Source organism: Bactrocera dorsalis, chromosome 1, assembly GCF_023373825.1.
Source record: "Bactrocera dorsalis isolate Fly_Bdor chromosome 1, ASM2337382v1, whole genome shotgun sequence".
In the NCBI taxonomy this organism is placed as follows: Eukaryota; Metazoa; Arthropoda; class Insecta; order Diptera; family Tephritidae; genus Bactrocera; species Bactrocera dorsalis.
Genome location: NC_064303.1, coordinates 89,508,213 through 89,534,054, shown reverse-complemented (window position 1 = coordinate 89,534,054; position 25,842 = coordinate 89,508,213). Strand labels below are relative to the sequence as shown.

The window sequence follows — 25,842 nt, the reverse complement described above, 5'->3', positions numbered from 1 at the left end:
TTGGAAAGTTTGACATTTTTTAGCATAACATCACTCAGAACGTTTTGTCATTTAAACGTGAATTGTTTTATTTACAGGGAATTAAAAAATTCATCTCGGCTAAAAAATGGAATTAACTCGTGAACATTTTCGTGCGATCATTTTTCACAACTTTCGACATGGATTATCGCGACAAGAGTGCATCGATGAACTAAAATCTTTGTATGGTTATGAAGCACCATCCTATAGCACTGTGAAAAACTGTTACAACAAATTCAATCGTGGCCGACGCTTGACAATCGCTCAAATAAAGGCTCGTGTGGATTGGTGTAAAGAAATGCTGAAAAAATACTATCGCGGTACTTCAAAAGATGTTTATAAGATCGTCCAGGTGACTAATCATGGATCTATGCGTATGAGCCCGAAACAAAACAGCAATCGACCGTGTGGGTCTTCCAAGGCGAGCCAAATCCAACGAAAAAAAAACCATTTTAGTTCATAAATATTCCTATTTTCATTATTAGGCCTCGTAGTGTATACTATCCGATAATGCAACAAAAAATCAATTTTTCGAAACTTTCACACTAAGACGATCCCTTCAGCAGCTGCTGTATACACATTGGCATAGTAATTAAAGAACATCCTACCAACTTAGCAAAATACATTTTTTTGAAATATGATTTAACTTATGAACTTATTTAAAATTTCCGGGTCCTTTGTGTCACAATGTTCATACAAATGTAAATTATATTATGAAACGATAGTTTTCTATATTGTTTTTAGAAATAAAATAAACAGATTTTTTCAAATAATGCATTATTTGTTACTAAATAAAATAAGCAAAGTTTTATAAAACATCATGCTAAGTTAAATTTGTTTCAACAGCTTTAACGTCGGTAACGTTTAACATTTTAGACCTTAGGCTTCAGGAGGCAAAAGCTTTCAAAAGCAAACCATCATCTCAGTGATAATACTTCGGTCTTATAGCCATATGTACATATTTGAGGGAGTAATAAAGTCCACGCCAGTGACTCCACACTACGCCTCTGCCTTTATGACTTTTTGGATATTCTCCTCCTAAATATAAACCGTTCAGACTGCTGTGAGTAAAATATAATAGGTAAATAATTTAATGTTAAACATAATTTTATATGAAAACTCCGTATGAAAAAATTCATGCATAGTTTTGAAAAAAAAACACATGTTTTACCTGTAATAACAGTCGTTATACCACCAAGCGCCTTCATGTAGTACTGCACAGTTATTACTACTAATTTTGTCATTATCACTATCTTTAGTGGTGAATTTGTCCCCGAGATGGGGCGAAAACGCGTCTCCGGCCGTGCCTGAATATTTCCCAAGTGCAATTAACTTATACTTGTCTTCAGCGTTGCCTATAGCGAAACTCTCGTACTTAGCAACACGTTTCTCGTTTTCAAAATCCTCCAATTGAAACCAAAGCTCATGTGATCGCGAATGAGTCAATGCATGTATTTTATCCAAGCCGAGAAAGAAATTGGCATTCAAGTCGCCGAATTATAGTCCATGGTTCACCGCCATTGGGATCGCGTAGGCAATAAACATTGAAAGGCTGTTGAAGAAATTCAGGCAGATGAAGTTCATAAGCACCACTCTCTGCATATTTTCCGTTTTCTTGACGCATCGCTTCGGTACAAGAAGATGATTTCTTGGTTGCAGGTGGCACAGATTCCTGTTTCTTCTTTATTTCACGAAGAAGCTGCTCCTTTATTGCCATTAAGTCGCTTTGAATACTAAGGAAGAAAAAAAAAAACAAATAATTGTTAGGTTTTATTAATACTCAATAAGTTAAAAAATATATTACTGCAGATTATAACTCTCAAGTTTGAGGCTCAACAACTCCACCTTATTGACCGCGCTCTTCAACAAATCATCGTCGCAAAGATAGGTGGCGCATGGCTAAATGAATTACACAAGAATACAAAATTTATAACTAATTTTATTAAACTGAAATAAAAGAAAATACCGCTACAGTGGCACTACTTTCAATAGGTGCCGAACAATTCCCCGAATACAAAAGATGCCCACACAAAATGGACAAGAAAATCAAACGATGCGCCATTTTCCACAATTTCAGTCAAACTGAATGCGAAGTTGAGGACTGTGGCTTAAATACTCGTTTGCGAGTGTAGAATTGTCTTATTTTTATCAATTAATTACTCGGCCGAGGTGGTGATTTTGTTATCAAATTTATTCAAAAATGAACATGTTCATTGCTCGAAAAAGGCGGAAGGTATTAATATAATTATATTTAGATTATTATTTACAAATGTTAAATACGATAAGAAATACGACAACACAGCACACCACATGGGGTTGTTTTCAACTATACAATACCACACATGTGTGTGTGTGTCATATAATTTATGTTGCATGGTTTGGGTTGTTTTTAAGTGGGCAAGTGCATTTGTAATCAATTGCCCAAAGCTAAGTGCCTCATATATGTATGCATTATGCTTAATTAAGTTTGTTTCAATAGCTTTAACGTTAATAATGTTTAAAACTAAATGGAGCCTACGGTTTTCAATAGCAAACCACCATCTCAGTGATAATACTTTGGTCTTATAGCCATATGTACATATTTGAGGGAGTAGTAAGCTCCACGCCAGTTACCCCAAACCACGCCTCTGCCTTCCTGACTTTTTGGATAATCTCCTCCTAAATATAAACCGTTCAGATTGCTGTAAGTAAAATAAAAGAGGTAGATACATAATTTAATTTTAAACACAATTTTATTTGAAAACTCCATATCATAGATATTCATTCATTGAATGAACGTTTATTACCTGTAACGACAATGCTTATACCACCTAGCTCCCTTATATGTCACCGCACAGTTATCACTATCTTTTGTCGTTATGACTATCTTTAGTGGTGAATTTTTCGCCGTGATGGGCAAAGAACGAGTCACCGGCCGTGCCTGAATATTTCCCAAGTGCAATTAACTCATACTTATCCTGAGCATTGCCAATAGCGAAACTCTCGTACTTAGCAACACGTTTATCATTTTGAAAATCTTCTAATTGAAACCACAGCTCATGAGAACGCGAATGAGTCAATGCATGTATTTTATCCAAGCCGAGAAAGAAATTGGCATTCAAATCGCCGAAACCCCGTTCATATTCAACCCACTCGCGATAGAAGTCGGTGTCGTTGCTTTGTCGACGTTGAATTATAGTCCATGGTTCACCGCGATTGGAATCACGTAGGCATAAACATTTAGAGGGTGATGAAGAAATTCTGGCAGATAAAGTTCATAAACACCACTTTTCGCATATTTCCCGTTGACGCATCGCTTCGGTACACGATGCTGGTTTCTTGGTTGCAGGTGGCGCTGATTCCTGATTCTTCTTTATTTCACGTATTATCTGATCTTTCATTGTCTTTAATTCGCTTTCCATACTAAGGAATAAAAAATACCGTTAAGTCTTACTAATACTCTATAACACAAAAATATATTACCGCAGATTATACCTCTTTAATTTGAGACTCAAGACCTTGGTGACCGCGCTCTTCAATAAATCATCGTCACAAAGATAGGTGAGCTAAGTGAATTGCACAAGAATATAAAAATTAAAATTAATTTATTTTATTAAATTTAAAAAGAAGACAAATGCCGCTACATTTGTGCTACTTTGATAAGGTGGCGAACACTTCCCTGAGTATAAAAGATGCCCACACAGAATGCTTATGATTTGAAGTATGATTTTGGTATTTAAGAATTGTATTGACTTTGAATATAAAGAAATAAAAAATATTATATGTCCGACCACTGGTTCTAAGTTACCTCCCCACTTATTTTGCATTAAATTTTGTTTACGGAATCAATTTTCTGCTGCGGATACGTTGAGGATGGTGCAGAAAGCCTTTGGTGATGAGGCTATGTGTAAAAAAAATGTTTACAAGTGGTATAGTGAGTTTCAACCCAGCCGTGAACGTGTCGAAGACGAAGAAGCTCACGTTCAACAAATCAAAGATTTGTTAGAGACTTTGCTGATGAAGTTGGCATATCGAAAGGCTCAGCCAATACCATTTTGAAGAATGTTTTGGGCCTCAAGCGCGTCATATCTCGACTGGTACCGAGAACATTGAATTTTTTGGAAAAAAGGCGTCGCGTTAAAGTGTGTGAAACGATGCTTTCCGACTACAAGGGTGTCATGAAATGCATTATAACTGGCGAAGGGACTTGGATATATGCTTACGACCCCGAAATAGCCAATCAATCGAGCGAATATCATGCCAAAAGAGAGCCGACACCAAAAAAATCGCGCCAAAGTCGCTCAAAAATCAAGGTCAAGTTGACTGTTTTCTTCGATTATCGTGGTGTTGTGCTTCATGAATTCCTTCCAACCGGCCAAACAGTCAACAAGGAATATTATTTGAACGTTATGCGTCGTTTGCGTAACGCTATGCGCCTAAAAAGGCTGGAATTGTGGAAAGACAATTCTTGGTTTTTACACCACGATAATGCACCATCCCATACTGCCCTCGTAATTCGTGATCATTTCGCCAAAAACTCAACCCATATCTACAACCAGTGTTTCGTAGATTGGAAAATCCGTTGGCATAAGTGCATTGCATCGGGAGGGGATTACTTTGAAGGGGATGAAATTGATTTGGAAGAATAAATAAAGAATTTTCAAAATAAATACAATGTCACCTTATTTTTTTGGCACAGTACATATGTATGTATTATATATAGATTATTTGCCCGAGGCGGTCTGCGTACATATTATTATTCGTCGGGGATTCGTCGAGTTTAAATGGTCGCACGTCGGTTATTGGTGACGCCTAGGTGATCTGAAAACGAGGGCCGCTGGAGTTATATCCTGCATGAAATCATTTCCATACGAGAGTCGACTCTAATGAGGAAAGTATCGCCGCCACAGCCTCCTACTTTGCAGACCTCAAGATGCGTTCATGCAAATGACCTATTATTTCACCATTATCAGTATGATTTGCACGTGTTCGGGAGAACGTTCTCTCACAAATCTCAAATAATGTAATTGGCCTCTTTCGTTGTGTTTTAAAAACAACAGCCACTGTCATGATAAGCATATATATAGTGTATGTAATTAAATTGCATGTATTATAAAAAATATTTCAATAATAATACTTTGGTCTTATAGCTACATGTATAAACTTGAGAGAATAGTTATGCCAACGCCAGGAATTCCCCATCACGTCTTTGTCATAATCATTTTCTGTAATACATATAGATAGATATGTTTGTATTTCTGTGCACGGTGATGACTCCTCCGCCACCTCAAAACCACGCATACACAAACCCCAACAAATCCATGTGGCTGCTGGGGTTTTCGAGCATATTTTTCAATGCAAAGTTATCCTACAGATATTAATTATAGCCGAGTTTACAACAACGCGCCTGTCGTTCTTCCTTTTCGTTATTTGGCGCCAATTGGAGATTCCAAGTGCAGTCCGTCTCCACATGGTCTTTCGGCCGGTGTGGAGGTCTTCCTATTCCTCTACTTCCTCCGGCGGGTAATACTCTCGGAGCTGAACTGTTTTCATCCATTCGGACAACACGACCTAGCCAGCGTAGCCGTTGTCTCTTAATTCGCAAACTCGTAACGCTGACTCATCAGATTGTTTTTCATCGTCCGTGCATCTGCACAATATCGCAGGACGGGGATGATGAGTTTCTTGTAGAACTTGGTCTTAGTTCGTCGAGAGAGGGGTTTACTTCTCAAGGCAAGAGTTATTCTGCGTTGAATTTCTATGCTGACGTTGTTGTTGGTGTTAGTTAGTGTTTCCTTATTTAGTCTGGAGAAAGCAGAACTAACGTCACGGTTTTGAGGCCAATTATATCAATATCATCGGCGTACACCAGCACCTGTACACTCTTATAGAAAGTACCAACCTTATCTATTTAGTTATGCAGTTTGGTATTTAACGGCTCGGAAAGGTCCTTCCCGATCCTGACGGAGCTTTCGGTTTTGCTCTAACTCAGTTGATACAGCCGTATTAGTTTTCCGAGGATACAAAATTTGGTATCTTTTTGGCTTCATTACTTGAGTAAAAAGTCATAACTTACATTAAGTATATTCTCGCTACATATTTGTAAGAAATTTCACAGAGATATGGTGACTTATGAATAAACAGCAAACCATTTATATACATATATTTATCTCGTGGTGTCTGAAAAACTTTGAAAAGAATGCCGCGTTTGCATGAGATCTATATATATAAAAGAAGTTGTGTTAGTTACACCATTTATAACTCAAAAAACGGCTAAAACGATTTGGCTGAAAATTGGTGGACAAGTAGTTCAGAACCAGGGTAAGGACTTTTCATCTCTTTATTTCAAAATTCAATACAATACGAGTACAGTGAAATAGATTATAACTGGCTCAGTAATCAGTCGTTGAGTATGTATTTATACCACGTACAGTCCACTAGAATGACTGTCGATTGGACTCCAATGGGAAATGATGGAGCTATGTTTCTATTATCACACACGGACGCAAAAATTCGGGTTTATTTCGATTAAAGAGCACTCAAGCACTTCTCAGAATCAGTTATCAGAATTATTTTTGTTAGATTATGAACTTGCGAGGCACCTACTTTGCACAGAGCTTTCGCCTCTTTAAGGCATCGTTGCCCTCGGGGCTCATTTTGCCTGTTTCTAGCTTAGTAAATATCTTTTCAACTGTGGATTTCGCTGAGCACAAATTCAACTGTATTTTTCTCCAAAAAGAAATTCTTTCTTAACACACGAAATGCTTTACGATCCATTTTTTTGTAAACTAACACAAGTTGGAGGATGGGGTCATGTGTAGAAGTTCACGCAAGTGAGGAAAGTTCTCTGATCGCCATTCACTTGGGAGTGGCCAGAAACGATTCTTTTACATATGACTCAAGCAGCTCACGACTTCCGGTCTTTGACCAAGTATCCTCTGGGCAGCCTAAGAAGATCCGTTTGAAGGCGAGCTAAAGTAAGAAGGCGAAATATCCCCAACTTAGAGTTGTGCGCTGGGTTTGGGACCCGCCACGTAAAAAACGCCCCTAATGAAAACCAACAATCAGCCTCGGATGAGAGACCTCCCTTTTGATGACGGCCATGGCAAACGAAATAAGGACTACGAAATGAGGGCATGCACCTGGAATGTCCGGTCCCTTAACTGGGAAGGTGCCACTGCCCAGCTGGTTGATGTCCTCGTGAAAACAAAGGCTGACACCACCGCCGTCCAAGAAATGCGATGGACGGGACAAGGACAGAGACGAGTAGGTCCTTGTGACATTTACTACAATGGCCATATAAAGGAGCGCAAGTTTGGTGTGAGATTCGTGGTGGGAGAGAAACTCCGTCGCCGAGTACTATCATTCACTCCGAAGAATGAACGTCTAGCCACAATCCGCATCAAAGCGAGGTTCTTCAGCATATCGCTGATTTGCGCCCACGCTCCGACCGAAGAGAAGGACGATGTGACCAAAGATGTCTTTTCTGAGTGCTTGGAGCGCACTTATGAGAGATACCCCCGCCACGATGTCAAAATCGTGCTTGCCGACCTTAACTCCAGGGTGGGCAAAGAAGGTATCTTTGGCACTACGGTCGGTAAATTCAGCCTCCACGAGGAAACATCCCCAAATGGGTTGAGGCTGATCGACTTCGCCGGGACCCGAAATTTGGTTATCTGTAGTAGTAGATTACAGCATAAGAAGATACATCAAGCTACCTGGCTGTCTCCGGATCGAAAAACCACCAACCAGATCGATCATGTTGTGATAGACGGAAGACACGTCTCCAGTGTTTTAGATGTGCGTGCGCTCCGAGGTCCTAACATCGACTCGGACCACTATATTGTTGCAGCCAAGATTCGCACCCGACTCTGTGTAGCAAAAAACGCACACCAACAAACACAAGGAAGGTTCGACGTCGAGAAGCTGCAATCACAATAGACAGTCGAACGATTTTCTACTCGGCTTGCACTCCTGCTCTCTGAGAGCACTCGTCAACAACTCGGTATACGGGAGCTGAGGGGCGGCATTTGAAACTCCTTACGTACAGCAGCAACCGGTTTTCGGAAAGTGCAAAAGAACAGCTGGTACGACGAGGAATGCGGAGAAAAAACAGGCTGCCTACCTCGCAACGTTACGATCGACCACAACACGTGCGGGATGGGATAGATACCGAGAGTTGAAGAGGGAAGCGAGACGCATCTGCAGACAGAAGAAGAAAAAGGCCGAAATGCGTGAGTACGAAGATCTTGATAAGCTGGCCGACAGGGGTAATGGTCGAAAATTCTACGAAAAGATGTGGCGGCTTACAGAAGGTTTCAAGACCGGAGCATACTCTTGTAGAACCCCCAAAGCTGATCTAGCCACCGATGCCCAGAGCATACTTAAATTATGGAGGGAACACTTCTCCAGCCTGCTAAATGGCAGTGAACGCACAACACCAGGAGAAGGCGAACCCGATACGCCAATCGATGACGATGGATCAGACGTTCCATTGCCCGACCATGAAGAAGTTCGTATAGCAATTGCCCGCCTGAAAAACAACAAAGCGGCAGGGACCGATGGATTCCCGGCTGAGCTATTCAAACACGGCGGCGAAAAACTGATAAGGAGCATGCATCAGCTTCTTTATAAAATATGGTCGGATGAAAGTATGCCCAACGATTGGAATTTAAGTGTGCTATGCCCAATTCATAAAAAAGGAGACCCCACAATCTGCGCCAACTACCGTGGGATAAGCCTCCTCAACATCGCGTACAACGTTCCATCGAGCGTATTGTGTGAAAGGTTAAAGCCCAACAACCGACCAGATATTCACCATGCGCCAAATCTTGGAAAAGACCCGTGAAAGGAGAATCGACACTCACCACCTATTCGTCGATTTCAAAGCTGCTTCGACAGCACGAAAAGAGCTGCCTTTATGCCGCGATGTCTGAATTTGGTACCCCCTTAAAACTAATACGGCGGTGTGAACTGCCGTTGAGCAACACCAAAAGCTCCGTCAGGATCGGGAAGGACCTCTCCGAGCCGTTCGATACCAAACGAGGTTTCAGACAAGGCGACTCCCTATCGTGCGACTTTTTCAATCTGCTGCTGGAGAAAATAGTTCGAGCTGCAGAACTTAATCGAGCAGGTACAATCTTTTATAAGAGTGTACAACTGCTGGCGTATGCCGATGATATTGACTCCAGACTCTCCAGACTGGATAAGAAGCAAAGCAAATGGGTCTGGCAGTGGACGAGGGCAAGCCGAAATATCTCCTGTCATCAAACAAACAGTCGTCGCACTTGCGACTTGGCACTCACGTCACTGTTGACAGTCATAACTTTGAAGTTGTAGATAATTTCGTCTATTTAGGAACCAGCATTAACACCACCAACAATGTCAGCCTGGAAATCCAAGGCAGGATTACTCTTGCCAACAGGTGCTACTATGGACTAAGTAGGCAATTGAAAAGTAAAAAAAAAATAATTTCCGTTATGCTATATGGTGCAGAGGCTTGGACGATGACAACAACTGATGAGTCGACGTTACCAGTTTTCGAGAGAAAGGTTCTGCCAAAGATTTATGGTCCTTTGCGCGTTGGCCACGGTGAATATCGCATTCGATGGAACGATGAGCTGTACGAGATATACGACGACATTGACATAGTTTAGCGAATTAAAAGACAGCGTCTACGCTGGCTAGATCATGTTGTTTGGATGGACGAAAACACTCCAGCTCTGAAAATACTCGCCGCAGGAAGCAGAGGAAGAGGAAGACCTCCACTCCTTTGGAAGGACCAAGTGGAGAGGGACCTGGCTTCGCTTGGAATATCCAATTGGCGCCACGTAGCGAAGAGAAGAAACGACTGGCTCGCTGTTGTTGACTCGGCTATAATCGCGTAAGCGGTGTCTACGCCAGTAAAGAAGAAGAAGAAGAACACAAGTTGCTTCACAAAAATGCTATATCTCATTAATTAACAATTGTAATCCAGATGATATTAGTGGTATTATCTATGTATCAGCCACAGTGTAGCGTGGACGGTATCTAGTATTCTATAATAACCGAAATTAATAACCGATTTTCTCTTTTCTAAAACAGATCCGATTATAAATGTAAGAGTCACATTCATATTGATTTCATTACTTTATCTCGCTGTATAACTTTAATATAAATAATATATTTTATATAATTTTATTTACTTTTGTAAAATTAAATCCATATTTTTTATAGAACGATGGAGATGAAGATTAAAAAATATACATTATATTACTATCTTAACTAACATTTGCCAGGAAAATACATAAATTTTGTTCATTACAACTAGAACACTCAACATACATATATACGTTTATAATTACCACAGGTTGGGAATTGATTTGTAACGAAACGCTACAACTCACAGCGTACAAAATATGTCCAAATATTGCGCACAAATATTGAAAACGAAGCGCCATTTTCTATGACTGTAGCTTGACTGAGAGTTAACGTATTCTCGACGTGTGAGGAAGGCAGCGAACCAAATATTATTCGGAATCGGCTAGACCCGAAATAAGAAATCACTTACACATGCAGCAGAGATGCATCAGATGCGGGAAAGCAAATTTCCTATCAATATTGAATTTATTTATATTACACGATATTATATAAGTCATATGTTATTGAAACGAAGGCAACCGCTCAATTTAGAATTAACAAGTTAGGAAGCGCAAAGTTCGGGTGTAACCAAACATTCCATACTTTTGCAATTTGCCAGGATAAAGCTGAGAAACCCTTCTGGTTTAAAAAGTCAACTAGATCATCGGAGTTAGAGCAATTTTATATATACTACATAAATATATAGCTCATACACTGTCTGACGTATTCACCATAAGGTTTATTAGAATAACGAAAATCATTACATGTAGTTAATTTTATTGGACTTGGGGTAATTCAAGGCACTGATCAATGCGTGTTTTGTTTCATGTGCGTTTAGCCATCGTGGGGTAAGGCCGTCGTCATCCCTCACTTGCATCAAGTCTGAGCTAGCATATTAACTCGAAGAGCTTAAGAGAATTTCAATATTCAAACTACTCATTGGATACAGGCCTTTGCACTTTCAGACGTCTTAAAAACCCATTCGGAAAGTGTGAGGAATATCTTCAATTTAGCCATATTTTTTTTAAAAGAAGTTACCTCCTACAGATAAAAGTTTACCAAGCACAAAGTGTTCCATAAAAAACTCAAGACGCCTTTTGAAAAACATTCAAGCCAAAAACGTAAAATCCAGTATATGACCAAGTTTCATTTACTAAAAATATATTTCAATAATAATGCTTTGGTCTTATAGCCATATGTACATATTTGAGTGAGTAATAATATCCGCGCCAAGCTTGCCACACAACACCTTTGGCAAACTGATCTTTTGGAAATTCTCCTCCTAAATATAAACCGTTAAGATTGCTGTAAGTGATACATAAATTAAAATGAGAACCTCTCGTGAAATGTGATAGATAACGGTTATATTACCTGGCATGACATTTCTGACACCACCAAGCTCCTGTATATTGCACCGCACAGTTGCTAGCATCTTTGTCGTTATGACTATCTTTAGTTGTGAATTTTTCGCCGCGATGAGTAGTGAACGAGTCACCGGCCGTGCCTGAATATTGTCCAAGCACACTTAACCTTTAATAAGGCGCATGGGGTCACGGCGACTTGAAATTAAAAAAAAAGTTTTACAGTGGTTAGAGAAGTTACGTTTTTAATTTTTTTTTATTAGGTATAATGGTCCAGTTATGTTTTTGTTTTTTAAAGTTAATAATAATAAAGAACTTTATTAATTACAACAAAATTAATTTCATTTTACTTCGTTTTGACACTCATTTCCTAATATTTGTTTGGGGTCACTCCATGGGGACCCCATGCGCTTAATTGTGTGATTTTTTCGTAGCTCTTAAGTAAGGGTTAACTCATACTTATCCTGAGCGCTACTGCGGTTTGGTAGGGTTAAATTAAGTCGATATTATCAGGAATTTCATTTGGACAGCTTGGAGCGCCGGTCCATTATGTTACCTTTAAGTTTAGTTGGTGTGACAAGCTCAAATGACAACGCGTCGACTCGAACGCACTCTTGCGCCTTTTGCACTGTTATACAGACTAGAACCCATACCGACTCACTTTTATTTCCAAACTTGAAATAACTTTTCACTGGAGAGATTTGATTACAGCCGCAAAGGTCAGACTTCAAAACAGACATTGTGCCTCTTAAATAGAGTTACTGTCCATCGAAAAAAATTAAAGTAAGCAAAATGTATGGCAAATTTAAGCAAAATTTGGTGGATGGAGTTTAATTGGATTTCGTTGTGCAGAATAGGCTTGATGTTGCCATATATAATATTAACTCCGGTTTATCTATAACACTTTCAAGTATCCCCAACCAACTGTGTCATTCTTATAATATAGAAACTAAAAATATTATTAAGGATGATCCATTTCAAGGTTCTTTACTTAAAAAACAAACAGAGAAACTACAAATTTATTGAAAAATGTTTGTTATCATTCGAAGGAACCTTCTCCGACCATTTTTAAAGATCTTTCAAATGTTGGTCGCAGTTACGTCCTATATGGTACATCCGTTGAGTCCAAATTTCGATGGTTCCAGCATTTCGGCTGGTAACTGGCAAATGACACGTGTTATATTTTGCTCCAAGATCTGAATCGAAGCGGGATCCGCATAGACCTCAAACTTTATATATTCCCACAGGAAAAAATCTAAAGGTGTGTTATCACACGATCTAGGTGACCGATCGAATCGATTGTCCCAAAACGTGAAATTGTCTACTTACCAAAGTGTTCCCTCAATAAATATATTGATTGATGCGATTTGTGGGAAGTGGTGCCGTCTTTTTTTAACCAAATGCTTCCGAGATCACGAGCTTCAATCTCAGGCATCAAATAATCAGTTATCATGGCACGATTAGTGTCGCCATTCTCAGCGCCATCATTTTTGAAGAAATATGAACAACAACCTCAAACCGTTTTTATCTGTATAAAATGGCAGCTCTTGAACCCCCTCAGGTTCTTCTTCGTCCGTAATGCGGTAATTTCACTTGTTTACATTCTCATTGAGCCGGAAATAAGCCTCATCGCTGAAGAAAGTTTGGCTCAAAACGTCGGATCTTCTTGGAATTTTTCAGGAGCCAATACTGCTAAGAAATGTTGCTTTGAAAGATCGACCGATTTCAGTTCTTGCACAGGCTGTATTTTGCGTGCTTTCAATTTAAGATCTCTACGTAAAATGCGTCAATTCGTTCCATACGGCACTCCGAGTTGTTGTGGTCTTCGTGTACAGTCTCAGCTTTTCTTCTTTACTGGCGTAGACACCACTTTCGCGGCTATAGCCGAGTTAACAACAGCACGCCCATCGTTTCTCCTTTTTGCAACCTGGCGCCAATTGGAGATTCCAAGCGAAGTATCGGCTTCTCCAGGTGGTATTTCCAACGGAGTGCTTCCTCCGGCGGGTACTGCGTCGAATACTTACAGAGCTGAAGTGTTTTCGTCTATTCGGAAGATATGACCTAGCCGGAGTAGCCGCTATCTTTTAGTTCGCTGAAATATGTCACCGTCGTCGTATATCTCATACTGTTCATCGTACAATCGAATGCGGTATTCGCCGTGGCCAATGCGCAAAGCACCATAAATCCTTCGCAGAACCTTTCTTCCAAAAACTCGTAACGCCCACTCATCAGATGTTGTCATCGTCCATGCCTCTGCACCATATAGTACGACGGGAATAATGAGTGACTTGTAAAGTTTGGTTTTTGTTCGTAGAGAGAGGACTTGTCTGAATATTCAGATAAATGAAGAAACCTCATACACCAAATTTTAATATTTGTTGAATTATAACAAACTCGATGCATTTCCGAAGCGGTTGGTTACTGGTGACGAAAAGTGGATCAATTAAGACAACGTCAAGTGAAAACTGTTGTGATCATATTGACATTCAGGTTGTAATTGCTTTGTGTTTGATGGGATTAACAGGCAATCATCTACTCATCATCTTCGACCAAACCTTTAATTCGGACCTATACTGTTGACGAATAGGAGAAGAATTATTTGCTAACAGAAAAACGCCAAGTCACACACATCGATAGCGACTACCCAGAACAATTATTTTATTCTTATGCATCCACCACGTGGTACGGACCTGGCATCAAGCAGTTAGTCCTTTATCCTCTAGAGAAATTTATCATAATCGACCATTTATTTCGCAATATATAGGAGGGGTTCTAAGAGAGTAACATTGTGAAATTACCCTCAAAATCTTAACAGATTATCAAACAAAATGTTTATATTTCACTTAAATAAGATAATTCTAACTATCTATATATCTAGAAATTAGTTGCTATCCGTAAGTCTCGCTAAAAATCAAGAACGTTTGAACTGATTTGGCTAATTTTAGTCTGAAATATTCGTGGAAATCCAGGAAAGGTTTAAATGGTGAGAAAATATGGAAACACTTGTTCTTCGTTTTTTTCGCTAAAGCTCAAGAAAAGCGAGATCGTTATAGCTGCTTTTTAGATTGAAATGCATTATAAGAAAATATGGAATAACAAAATCCATAGACTCACATTTAAAAATTATTGCTTAGTCTCGCTAAAGCTCGAAGACGGCTTCACCGATTGCGTAATATTGGTCCTGAATTATATGTAGAGGTCCAGGGAAACATTTCTAAAAGCAACCATAATAGTACTTGTGATTTCAAAACCATCGGATGCTTTGTGATCGTGCTCTTTTTTTGTGTTGACCTTCTGTGAAAGTGACATATTACTGCTAAGTGCGCGAGATCTATTCTCACTTTGATTTATTAGACTTTACGATGTCACGGAGAATATGGCTTGACTTAGGACCTCACAGTCACTCAATTGTACGCAGAGCTTCCTCACGTTCTAGCCGCTCTAAAAACCAGAGAGAGACAAATCAAGAAAATAGTCATTCTTCTATGTCAGAATTACGTTTTTAAGTGAGTGACAATGAAGTAAATAAGAGACTTAGAAGAAACGATTTTGTGCACTTCAAACACAATAAAAGCGGATACGACATAACGAAATTGAGTGATCCCGCAACGCAGTGCTCCTGTGATCCTGGAACCAGCTGCATTCCACTGTGATCCGGCAATAGATTATTGTGTCGACAAATCGGTATCATTTGGAGAAATAAAATAATTTGTTAATATTGGAAGACGCAAAAGTGATTAATATACTAGATTATGTTGCCCTGAAGCCAAAATAAAATTGCCACAATTAGTCCCTCCATCAGATCTTTTACGGCACGAAGGAGTTGTAACGAAGCAATCAGCTGTTGTGACCAGACAAGAGTACAACATAAATACACTAGTGATGAGCGATATTTCACTACCGGTGATTTTTTCACTGTGATTGAAAAATCGCAAATCGCAACTGCGATCACTTTTTATAAATAGCAGTTCGCTTTTATGAACTGCGATTACGATCGCAGTTCGAAACTGTGATCGCAGTTCGAACCAGTGAATGGTGATCGCAGTTCGAAACTGTGATCGCAGTTCGAACCAGTGATTGCGATCGCAGTTCGAAACTGTGATCGCAGTTCGAACCAGTGAATGGTGATCGCAGTTCGAAACTGTGATCGCAGTTCGAACCAGTGATTGCGATCGCAGTTCGAAACTGTGATTTACGATAGCAGTTCGAACCTGTGAATTACGATCACAATAGCAAATAGCAGAAAAGTAACAACTTTCTTCAGGGTATTGTATATATCGTATATGCTATTTGGCGTCATAGCGGTTTGAAGTTTTGAGTGTAACATTCTTATAATTTTTAATAATGGCAGGAAATGTATCAAGGAAAAGAAGTGAAGTGTGATGTTTGAAGTGGTAGATGAAATATAATCAAAATGGAATATTTTAATTTGTTTTAATAAAATTTTTAATTTTACTTATTGTTAAAACCAAATTTGAAAGTTGAAAGCTTTTTGTGTTGAAAACAAGAATTGTAACTAATTAATTTCAGACAAAATATGGAATAAAAAAATTACGGGTTTTTAATATTTTCCCAAAGATTAGGAAACTCCCGTTATTAATTTGGTCTTGAAAATATTATTAGCGGGTATTCAAAACATTCTGATGGATTATGGAGTTTATAGTTTTTCTTTGAAAATATTAAAAGCGGATCATACCAACATACAAATGAACTATGCAATAAGCTCTAAGTTTCAGGTAGCCGAACCGCTCCAACATTTGCGAAAATGTAGTGAAAAGAAAGGCGTAAAAACTTGACTCGAATTACAGGAACCAAAAGAGAATTTACCGCCAATAACAAAAGGTTCAGTCGTTCCCACGACAGTCGGGTGTACGTAACTGGACGGGACCCGGACTTGTATTCGGCCAAACACTGTCAAATCGGCAGAATCTGCCGCTACAACAACAACAACAAAAGGTCTCCGTTCTAACGTCGACTTAGTTGCGATCGCAATAGCAATATAAAATCACAGTGATTTAAAAATCGCAATATCGCTCATCTCTAAAATACACATTACTTATATGGATCATAATAATCTGAGCCAAATCTGGTGCATACCGTGATTGATCGATGGTATTCATTGCGTTTTCATTCATGATGCTCCAAACTACGAATATCGAAAAAACAATGCGATTTATTTTTGTGCGGCTTTGGCGTGGTTGTGGTTTTATCGGGACGAGTTGAGCAAGAACGCGTTTCATACTCAAAATATCCATCAAAAACATCCGAATGGACTCGCGAGATATTGCGAGCTCTCTTGTCAACTCTCTAACACATGCCTGACGATTTTCAATCCTTCACTTTTTTATTATTTTCATCAGTTGAAGATCGTCCAGAACGAGGCATGCCTTCAACGATCACTCGACCGTCTTTGAAGGCTTGGTATCACTCATAGCCTTGTGTTTTTGATAAAACTAAATCACCTTAAGCCTTTTCTAACTTTTGCTACGATTTCGCATTTATTTTTATCCATTGTAAAAATCGCAACGCACTACAGAGATGTACCGACTTAAGGGATCGCCTCAGTGTTACACTCCGTAAAATTATTGATTTTCGCGATTTTGTTTTTAATGTTGGAATTAATTAATCAGTCCGATTTTTTTTATAAATAAATTCATTCATGACGAATAGAAAGTGATTTTTTTATGTTTATTTATTGGGTGTATAACAGTTAAATAAAATGTTGAAATGACACGTAAAAAAGTCCTGAACGATGTCCTCGATTGCGGCCGTAATTTTGATCTAAAATAAAAGTTTTAAAAAGAATTTGACAAAAGGGGGCTGTTTGAACAAAAAGCATTGAATTTTGCCCTTTTTCGACAGTTTCCTTCAAAAAAAAAACGCTTCCATAGCGCGATAAGCGAATGACATCAAAAATGTTCTCTACAAATTGGAGCCAGATATCCTTAAAACTCTTCATTTGAGAGTGGAAACCGTTTCGAAAAATGTCATTCTGAAAAAAAAAATGAGTTTAATGATTTGAGTTGCTTTGTTCCTCAACCTGCTCCCTTTGTACAAAAATCGCGGTAGCGACCGTAGTTATTTGAATTTTGAGTTTAAATCTTGAGATAATGTTTATTAAACATAGGCTGCTATATATATTTCTGAACTAGGCAACAGTAAGTGTTGCCAGGTACAATCTGACAATACCATTGGAAAGTTTGACATTTTTTAGCATAACATCACTCAGAACGTTTTGTCATTTAATCGTGAATTGTTTTATTTACAGGGAATTAAAAAATTCATCTCGGCTAAAAAATGGAATTAACTCGTGAACATTTTCGTGCGATCATTTTTCACAACTTTCGACATGGATTATCGCGACAAGAGTGCATCGATGAACTAAAATCTTTGTATGGTTATGAAGCACCATCCTATAGCACTGTGAAAAACTGTTACAACAAATTCAATCGTGGCCGACGCTTGACAATCGCTCAAATAAAGGCTCGTGTGGATTGGTGTAAAGAAATGCTGAAAAAATACTATCGCGGTACTTCAAAAGATGTTTATAAGATCGTCCAGGTGACTAATCATGGATCTATGCGTATAAGCCCGAAACAAAACAACAATCGACCGTGTGGGTCTTCCAAGACGAGCCAAATCCAACGAAAAAAAAAAACCATTTTCATTGATAAATATGCCTATTTTCATTATTAGGCCAGAAATATATACAGCAGCCCTCGTAGTGTATACTATCCGATAATGCAACAAAAAATCAATTTCTCGAAAGTTTCACATTAAGACGATCCCTTCAGCAGCTGCTGTATACACAGTGGTTGGCTGATCGTGCTCACAATTGGCATAGTAATTACAGAACGTCCTACCAACTTAGCAAAATACATTTTTTAAATATGATTTAACCAGAGAACTTATTTAAAATTTCCGGGTCCTTTTTGTCACAATGTTCATACAAATGTAAATTATATTATGAAACGATAGTTTTCTATATTGTTTTTAGAAATAAAATAAACAGATTTTTTCAAATAATGTATTATTTGTTGCTAAAAAGAATATGCAAAGTTTCACAAAACATTATGCTAAGTTAAGTTTGTTTCAATAGTTTTAACGTCAGTAATGTTTAACATTTTATGCAGGCTAGGGTTTTCAATTCAAACCACCAACTCAGTGATAATACTTTGGTCTTATAGCCATATGTACATATTTGAGGGAGTAAAAAATTCCACGCCAAGTTCCCCACACTACGCCTCTGCCTGTCTGAGTGCTTGGATATTCTCCTCCTAAATATAAACCGTTCAGATGGCTGTAAGTAAAATATAATAGGTGAATAATTTAATGTCAAACATAATTTTATTTGAAAACTTCATATGATAGAAATTCATCAATAGCTATGAAAAAAACGTGTATTACCTGCTATAACAATTCTTATACCACCAAGCTCCCTTAGAATATACTGCACAGTAACCACTGCTTTTGTCATTACCACTATCTTTAGTGGAGAATTTTTGCCCGAGATGATAAGTGAACGAGTCGCCCGCCGTGCCTGAATATTGTCCAAGCGCAATTAACTCATACTTATTTTGAGCGTTGCCTATAGTGAAATTATCGTACTTAGCAAAACGTTTCTCATTTTGAAAATCTTCCAATTGAATCCATAGCTCATGAGATCGTGAATGAGTCAATCCATGTATTTTATCCAAGCCGAGAAAGAAATTGGCATTCAAATCGCCGAAACCGTGTTCATACTCAACCCAGTCGCGATAGAAGTCGGTGTCGTTGCTTTGACGACGCTGAATTATAGACCAGGGTTCACCGCCATCAGGATCACGAAGACAATAAACATTGAAAGGGTGTTGAAGGAATTCTGGCAGATAAAGTTCATAAACGCCACTCTCTGCATATTTCCCGTTTTCTTGACGCATCGCTTCGGTACACGATGCTGGTTTCTTGGTTGCAGGTGGCACAGATTCCTGATTCTTCTTTATTTCCTTTATTTCACGAAGAAGCTGCTCTTTCATTGCCATTAATTCACTTTGCATACTAAGAAATAAAAAATACCGTCAAGTCTTACTAATACTCCATAATACAAAAATATATTACTGCAGATTATACCTCTCTAATTTGAGGCTCAAGAGCTCCACCTTATTGACCGCGCTCTTCAATAAATCATCGCCATGAAGGATGTTATTCTAAATGAATTGCACAAAAATATAAAATTTATAATTAATCTATTTTATTAAATTTAAATAGAAGGCAAATACGCCTACATATCCACTACTTTCAGTAGATTCTGAACAATTCCCCGAATACAAAAGTTGTCCAAACAGAATGGGCAAGAAGATCAAACGATGTGCCATTCTCCACAATTTCAGTCAAACTGAATGCGAAATTGAGGACTGTGTCTTAAATATGCGTTTTCGAGTGAGGAATATTCTGGTTTTTATCAATTAATTACTCGGCTGAGGCGGTGATTTTGTTATCAAATTTGTATATATACACATACATATGTACTTATTCGTCGAATACTCAATAATAAAAGAATAGATTACCGAAAATTATAATTCGCTAATTTTAAGCTCTAAAGCTCAACCGCTCTCTTCAATAAATCATGGTCACAAAGATAGGCGTTTCAAATGAATTGTACAAGAATAGAAAAAATAAAACAAACTACTTTAAATAGCTGCCGAACAATTCCCAGAATACAAAAGATCCCCACACATAATAGACAAGTATACAGGGTTTGTCCGGAAAGAAATAGAACTGAGTTGACTAAATAAAATTTATTGAACCAAATCGTTACAATACTTTAAAAATTATCAAAATGTGCTCCTTCTGCGTCGATGCAGCGCTGCCGAAGGAAATCAGTCTTATTACTTCTCGGACAAATCCTGCATCTGCCGGAAATGTCGGTCTTTAGCGAAGTTGTTTATTGCTTTACAGGAGTTCAAGGAGTTGATTCGTAAAAAGCTTTTTGGATTCATGCAATATAAAAAAACTCTCATGGGCTCTGGTATCTCACTGTTTTCGAAAGCAACACCTCTTAGTTTTGTCATTCATGAATTTGCGATTTTCAATAACCCAATTCTGATCACCAAAACGCAGAGATACACCACCGGGAAATACCTTGTTAAAACCACATATTGGCCACATGATATCGTCCATCATTTGCTCCATGAGGAGTAGTCATCTCGTCCACTATTACATTGCCCTCGATGCCCTTGTGGCCTGGCACTCAGTAGAAGTGATGTTAGTGAAATTGCTTGTTTCTGGGAACACTTTCCACTGCTGCCCTTCACCCCAAAAGACTTCTGAACGATATGCAATACAAGGTTACTGCCTTGATTGCTTGGCTTCTACATATATATTGACTCTCCCCGGTTTTTGCAATAGCTCAGCTGGGAATATACTGCAGTGGTCCGGCAAGTTAAAAGATTGCCTTGGATCTAAATTACCTACCTACCACTTTGTTATAATTTTAAGTCAAATAATAACAGTTTCGGTTTCACCTCCACAAAGCTGCTCTTTTAGTGCTACTTAATCACTTTCCAGTCATATTTGAAACCAATAACTAAATTACCACAGATTATAATCGTCTTCACACACATACATATGTATTTTTCACTTTTATATATTTGTAAGAAATTTCACAGAGATATGGTGACATTGTTTATTATATACATATTAATTATATATATTTCGTGGTGTCGATGTGGAAAAACTTTATTGAAAAGAAGCCGCATTTCCATGAGGTATTCGATATTAACCGAAATTAATAACCGATCTTCTCTTTTCTAAAACAGATACGATTATAAATGTTAAAGTCGCATTCTTACTTGGTTTCATTCATTTATCTCTCTATAAAAATTTAATCATTTTTTTTTATTATTTGGAAATGGAATCAGCAGGCATTCTGGATTTGTATTAAAATTATTTTATACTTTAATTTTCCAATTTTTGTCATTCCAACACTCAACTTATTAAAATTTATAATTACCACAGGTTGGGAATTGATTTGCAATGAAACGCAACAATTCACTGCGTAAAGAATATGCCCAAATATTGTGCACAAATATTGAAAACGAAGCGACATTTTCTATGACTTTGGCTTGACTGAGAGTTCTGCGTCTGTGAGGAAAGCAGCGATTCAAATGTTATTCAGTCTCGGCTGAACTCGAGATAACAAATTACTTACACATTAATATACGTGCATATACAGGGTTTGTCCGGAAAGTAATAGGGCTTCCGCCGCGACTGTACTTTGGAGCGTGCCCAATACCAAACCTCGAACCTCTGCCATAACTACAGATATTGAAGAAATTTTACAAAATATTTAGGCAAAGTCAGCGACACTTATGTATAACAATACTTAAATGTTGCTGCCTAATCGACATGTAATCGGCATGTATCTCGGCTCTCAGGGCCATTCCGTAGAATACCTTCCGTGACGCCTTCAATGCTTGGAAATCGCGCTGACATCACTACATCGACGCAGAAGAAGCCTATTTTGATAGTTTTTAAAAAGTTGTAACGACTCTTTCAATAAATTTTATTTAATTTTAGGACTGATTATATTTTTTTCCGGACAAACTCTGTATTATAACACGTTCTAAAGAGCCCAATTGTCGCAAGAGATCAAAAAGATAATTCGAAAGTCAAAATGATCGGCAAATTTTTATAAAACACTCCATGCTTTACCATGGCTGGCACATAGATGGTACTACTAATGCCATCAATTTGAGTGAAGTAACTTGTGTTAGTTTACAAAAATTGGATCGAAAAGCATTTCGTGTGTTAATAAAGTTTTTTTTTTTGGGGGAAAAATACTGTTGAATTTCGTCTCTGCACTAGGAAAATCAACCGTTGAAAAGATATTTGTCAGGTAGGGGAGAGGCGAAATAAGCACCCAGAACAATGAAAGCAGTACTGTTTGTGTGTTCTTTAATCGGAATAAAACCGAGTTTTTGCGTCGGTGTGTGGCAATAGAAACATGGCTCCATCATTTCACACTAGAGTCCAATCGACAGTCAGTCTAGTGTACATTATGTTCACAAGCATAGAAAGACGAAAAAGTCGGCTGATAAGGTTATGGCATCAGTCTTTTTCGATGCGCGTGGTATAATATTCATCGACTGATTACTGAGCCAGTTATAATCCATTACACTGCGTATTTGGTTGCAGTTCTACTCTACCATTAGCAATATTTGGCAGTTGTATTATTTTTGAGGAAGGATCGCTTTGAAATTGTACGCATTTACTTTGTCGTTTCCGTTTAAATATCGCACTGCGTTATAACGGGTGATTTTTTTGAGGTTAGGATTTTCATGCATTAGTATTTGACAGATCACGTGGGATTTCAGACATGGTGTCAAAGAGAAAGATGCTCAGTATGCTTTGACATTTCATCATGAATAGACTTACTAACGAGCAACGCTTGCAAATCATTGAATTTTATTACCAAAATCAGTGTTCGGTTCGAAATGTGTTTTATCGACAAATTTTGTTCAGCGATGAGGCTCATTTCTGGTTGAATGGCTACGTAAATAAGCAAAATTGCCGCATTTGGGGTGAAGAGCAACCAGAAGCCGTTCAAGAACTGCCCATGCATCCCGAAAAATGCACTGTTTGGTGTGGTTTGTACGCTGGTGGAATCATTGGACCGTATTTTTTCAAAGATGCTGTTGGACGCAACGTTACGGTGAATGGCGATCGCTATCGTTCGATGCTAACAAACTTTTTGTTGCCAAAAATGGAAGAACTGAACTTGGTTGACATGTGGTTTCAACAAGATGGCGCTACATGCCACACAGCTCGCGATTCTATGGCCATTTTGAGGGAAAACTTCGGACAACAATTCATCTCAAGAAATGGACCCGTAAGTTGGCCACCAAGATCATGCGATTTAACGCCTTTAGACTATTTTTTGTGGGGCTACGTCAAGTCTAAAGTCTACAGAAATAAGCCAGCAACTATTCCAGCTTTGGAAGACAACATTTCCGAAGAAATTCGGGCTATTCCGGCCGAAATGCTCGAAAAAGTTGCCCAAAATTGGACTTTCCGAATGGACCACCTAAGACGCAGCCGCGGTCAACATTTAAATGAAATTATCTTCAAAAAGTAAATGTCATGAACCAATCTAACGTTTCAAATAAAGAACCGATGAGATTTTGCAAATTTTATGCGTTTTTTTTTAAAAAAAAGTTATCAAGCTCTTAAAAAATCACCCTATACAATACTTCAAAAATATTTCTGTATATGTCAAATTGCAATAGATCTTTTTCAACACTGCAGTTATTATCCTATTTTTTATATCTAACATTTGGTTTGTTATGACTGCAATTACGTCGTTTGCCCATAATCTAGCAAAGTAGCCGCAATGCCTTGACGACGAAAATGTGAATGCCATTTTTTGGTATTAAAAATATCAGACTGGTGCGTCCTAGAAACAAACTGCCTTGTTCAGGAGCGATAATCAGTATAATCCACATGTATATTAAGTATTTGTATATACGAAAATTAGTGTTCTCCCACATTAGCTCTGTGTTGTTATTTTTTTACAATTTTTTTTTTTGAAGTCATAAAATTTTCAATTGATTCTTACATGAATTTTTAACAAAAGCTTATGATTTGAAATGTAATGTTTGTATTTATGAATTGTATTAAATTTTAACATAAAGAGATAAACAGTATCCTATTGGACATTTTCAAAATTGATTATTGATTTCGAATGAGTCAGTGCCGAGAAATTCAGGCCGATAAAGTTCATAAACGCCACTCTCTGCATATTTCTCATTTTCTTGACGTATCACTTCGGTGCACGATGCTGATTTCTTGGTTGCAGGTGACCTCACTACTTGAATAAAAACTCATAACTTATACCTACCACATTGTTGTAATTTCCACTTCAAATAATTTCACATTCATTTTAACTTCAGTACGCTGCTCTTTCATCACTTTCCAGTCATAGAAATGAAACACAAACATATGGGTGATATTAATAACCAAATTACTAAATTACAGTCCTTACCTCGAACTATAATTTTCTAAATTGAGGATCTGCACCTCGGTCTTGTTAACCAAGATTCTTTAAACTTTACATATCCCTACAGGAAAAAATCTAACGATGAGGCATCACACGATCTTGATATCCAATCGACCAGCCCAAAATTAACAGTTTACCGAAGTGTTCTCTCAATAAATACATAGATTGATGCGATGAGTGGAAAATTGCGCCTTGTTGTTGAAACCAAATATCGCCGAGATCACGAGCTTTAATTTCAGGCATCATATAGCTGGCTTTCATGGCGCGATAACGCTCGCATTGATGGTTACGTTCTCACTGCCATCGCTTCTTAAGAAATATGCACAACTACACCAAACTGTTTTTTTGGAAAAAATGGCAGCTATTGTATTCTTTTAGGTTTTTCTTCGTCCTCAATTCGGCAATTTTGCCTGTTTACGAAATGGAAATGAGCCTAATCACTGCAGAAAGTTTGGCTCGAAAAATTTTAAAGCTCGACTTATTCGCCAATTCGTTTCATATATCAGTCTGAGTTGCTGTGAATGACGCCGAATCGACTCTCCACGGTCTTCATGTAGACTATCAGCTCTTCTTCTGCTCTGGCGTAGACACCCCTTATACGGTTATAGACGAGTTAACAACAGTCTTCTTTTTGGTCTTTCCAACGGGGTTGAGGTCTTCCTCTTCCTCTGCTTCTCCCGGCGGGTACTCCGTCGAATACTTTCAGAGCGGGAGTGTTTTCGTCCAATCAGACAACATGACCTAGCCAACGTAGCTGCTGTCTTCTAATTCGTGGATATATGTCAATGTCGTCATATTTCATATAGCTCGTCGTTCCATCGAATGCGGTATTCGCCATGGTCACTAATCTTCCGCAGAACTTTTCTCTCGAAAACTTGTAACGTCGACTCATCAGATGTTGTCATCGTCCATGTCTCTGCACCATATGTACAGCACGACTGGGATAATGAGTGACTTGTGGAGTTTGGTTTGTGTTCGTCGAGGGAGGACTTTATTTCTCGATTGCCTACTCAGTCCGAAGTAGCACCTGTTGGAAGAGTTATTCTGCGTAGGATTTCAAGTCTGATATTGACAAGTCCAAATAACACCACTTTGCGTTTCTTCTCTCACTTGTCATCATAGTTGAGGAGTAAATACTGAAGCAACAAAAAACTCGTCAGACGTTTTTGAAATAGTTTGACTTAGTATTGTTTGAATATGCGACGAAGATGAACACCAGCAAGCAGAAAATATGCCATGTTTTGGCTGATTTGGCTAATTTTCTCTGAAAAATTCGTGGAAATCAGGAAAGATTTAAACAGTGAGAAAACATGGAAACATTTTTTGTTC

The 25,842-nt window shown here is 38.3% G+C and overlaps 5 protein-coding genes across 14 annotated transcripts in view; 1 reads left to right on the top strand and 4 right to left on the bottom strand.

The window, feature by feature from the left end:
- The window catches only part of LOC105233627 (ryncolin-2-like), a 40,516-nt gene extending 18,541 nt beyond the window's left edge, over positions 1–21,975 (bottom strand). For 2 of the 10 annotated variants that reach the window (XM_049446393.1, XM_049446399.1), the window contains exon 1: positions 10,341–10,463. In XM_049446393.1, coding sequence (XP_049302350.1) covers positions 10,341–10,436 — 96 coding nt within the window. In that variant the 5' untranslated portion in view covers positions 10,437–10,463. Of the gene's footprint in view, positions 1–3,480; positions 3,486–10,340; positions 10,464–11,243; positions 11,422–11,487; positions 11,621–18,543; positions 18,778–18,884; positions 19,515–19,574; positions 19,664–19,741; positions 20,054–21,468 lie in introns of those variants that run through there. The other 8 variants (XM_049446389.1, XM_049446396.1, XM_049446394.1 and 5 more) reach the window with 8 other exon arrangements.
- Positions 1–25,842, top strand: part of LOC115065854 (techylectin-5A) — a 304,739-nt gene that overhangs the window by 200,285 nt on the left and 78,612 nt on the right. The window lies entirely within an intron of this gene.
- The window catches only part of LOC125775767 (ryncolin-1-like), a 38,895-nt gene that overhangs the window by 8,341 nt on the left and 4,712 nt on the right, over positions 1–25,842 (bottom strand). The window lies entirely within an intron of this gene.
- On the bottom strand, positions 727–2,131 carry LOC105233634 (ryncolin-2). Its single transcript, XM_011215760.4, is given in 5 exon segments — positions 727–1,079; positions 1,190–1,516; positions 1,518–1,751; positions 1,823–1,917; positions 1,985–2,131. Coding segments are annotated over 5 exon segments (891 nt in total). The 5' UTR covers positions 2,081–2,131; the 3' UTR covers positions 727–940.
- LOC109579265 (techylectin-5A) overlaps positions 11,244–25,842 on the bottom strand; it is a 37,154-nt gene continuing 22,555 nt past the window's right edge. The window contains exon 5 of the mRNA XM_049446369.1: positions 11,244–11,452. The gene's annotated coding sequence lies outside the window, so the exon portion shown is untranslated. The remainder of the gene's footprint in view (positions 11,453–25,842) is intronic.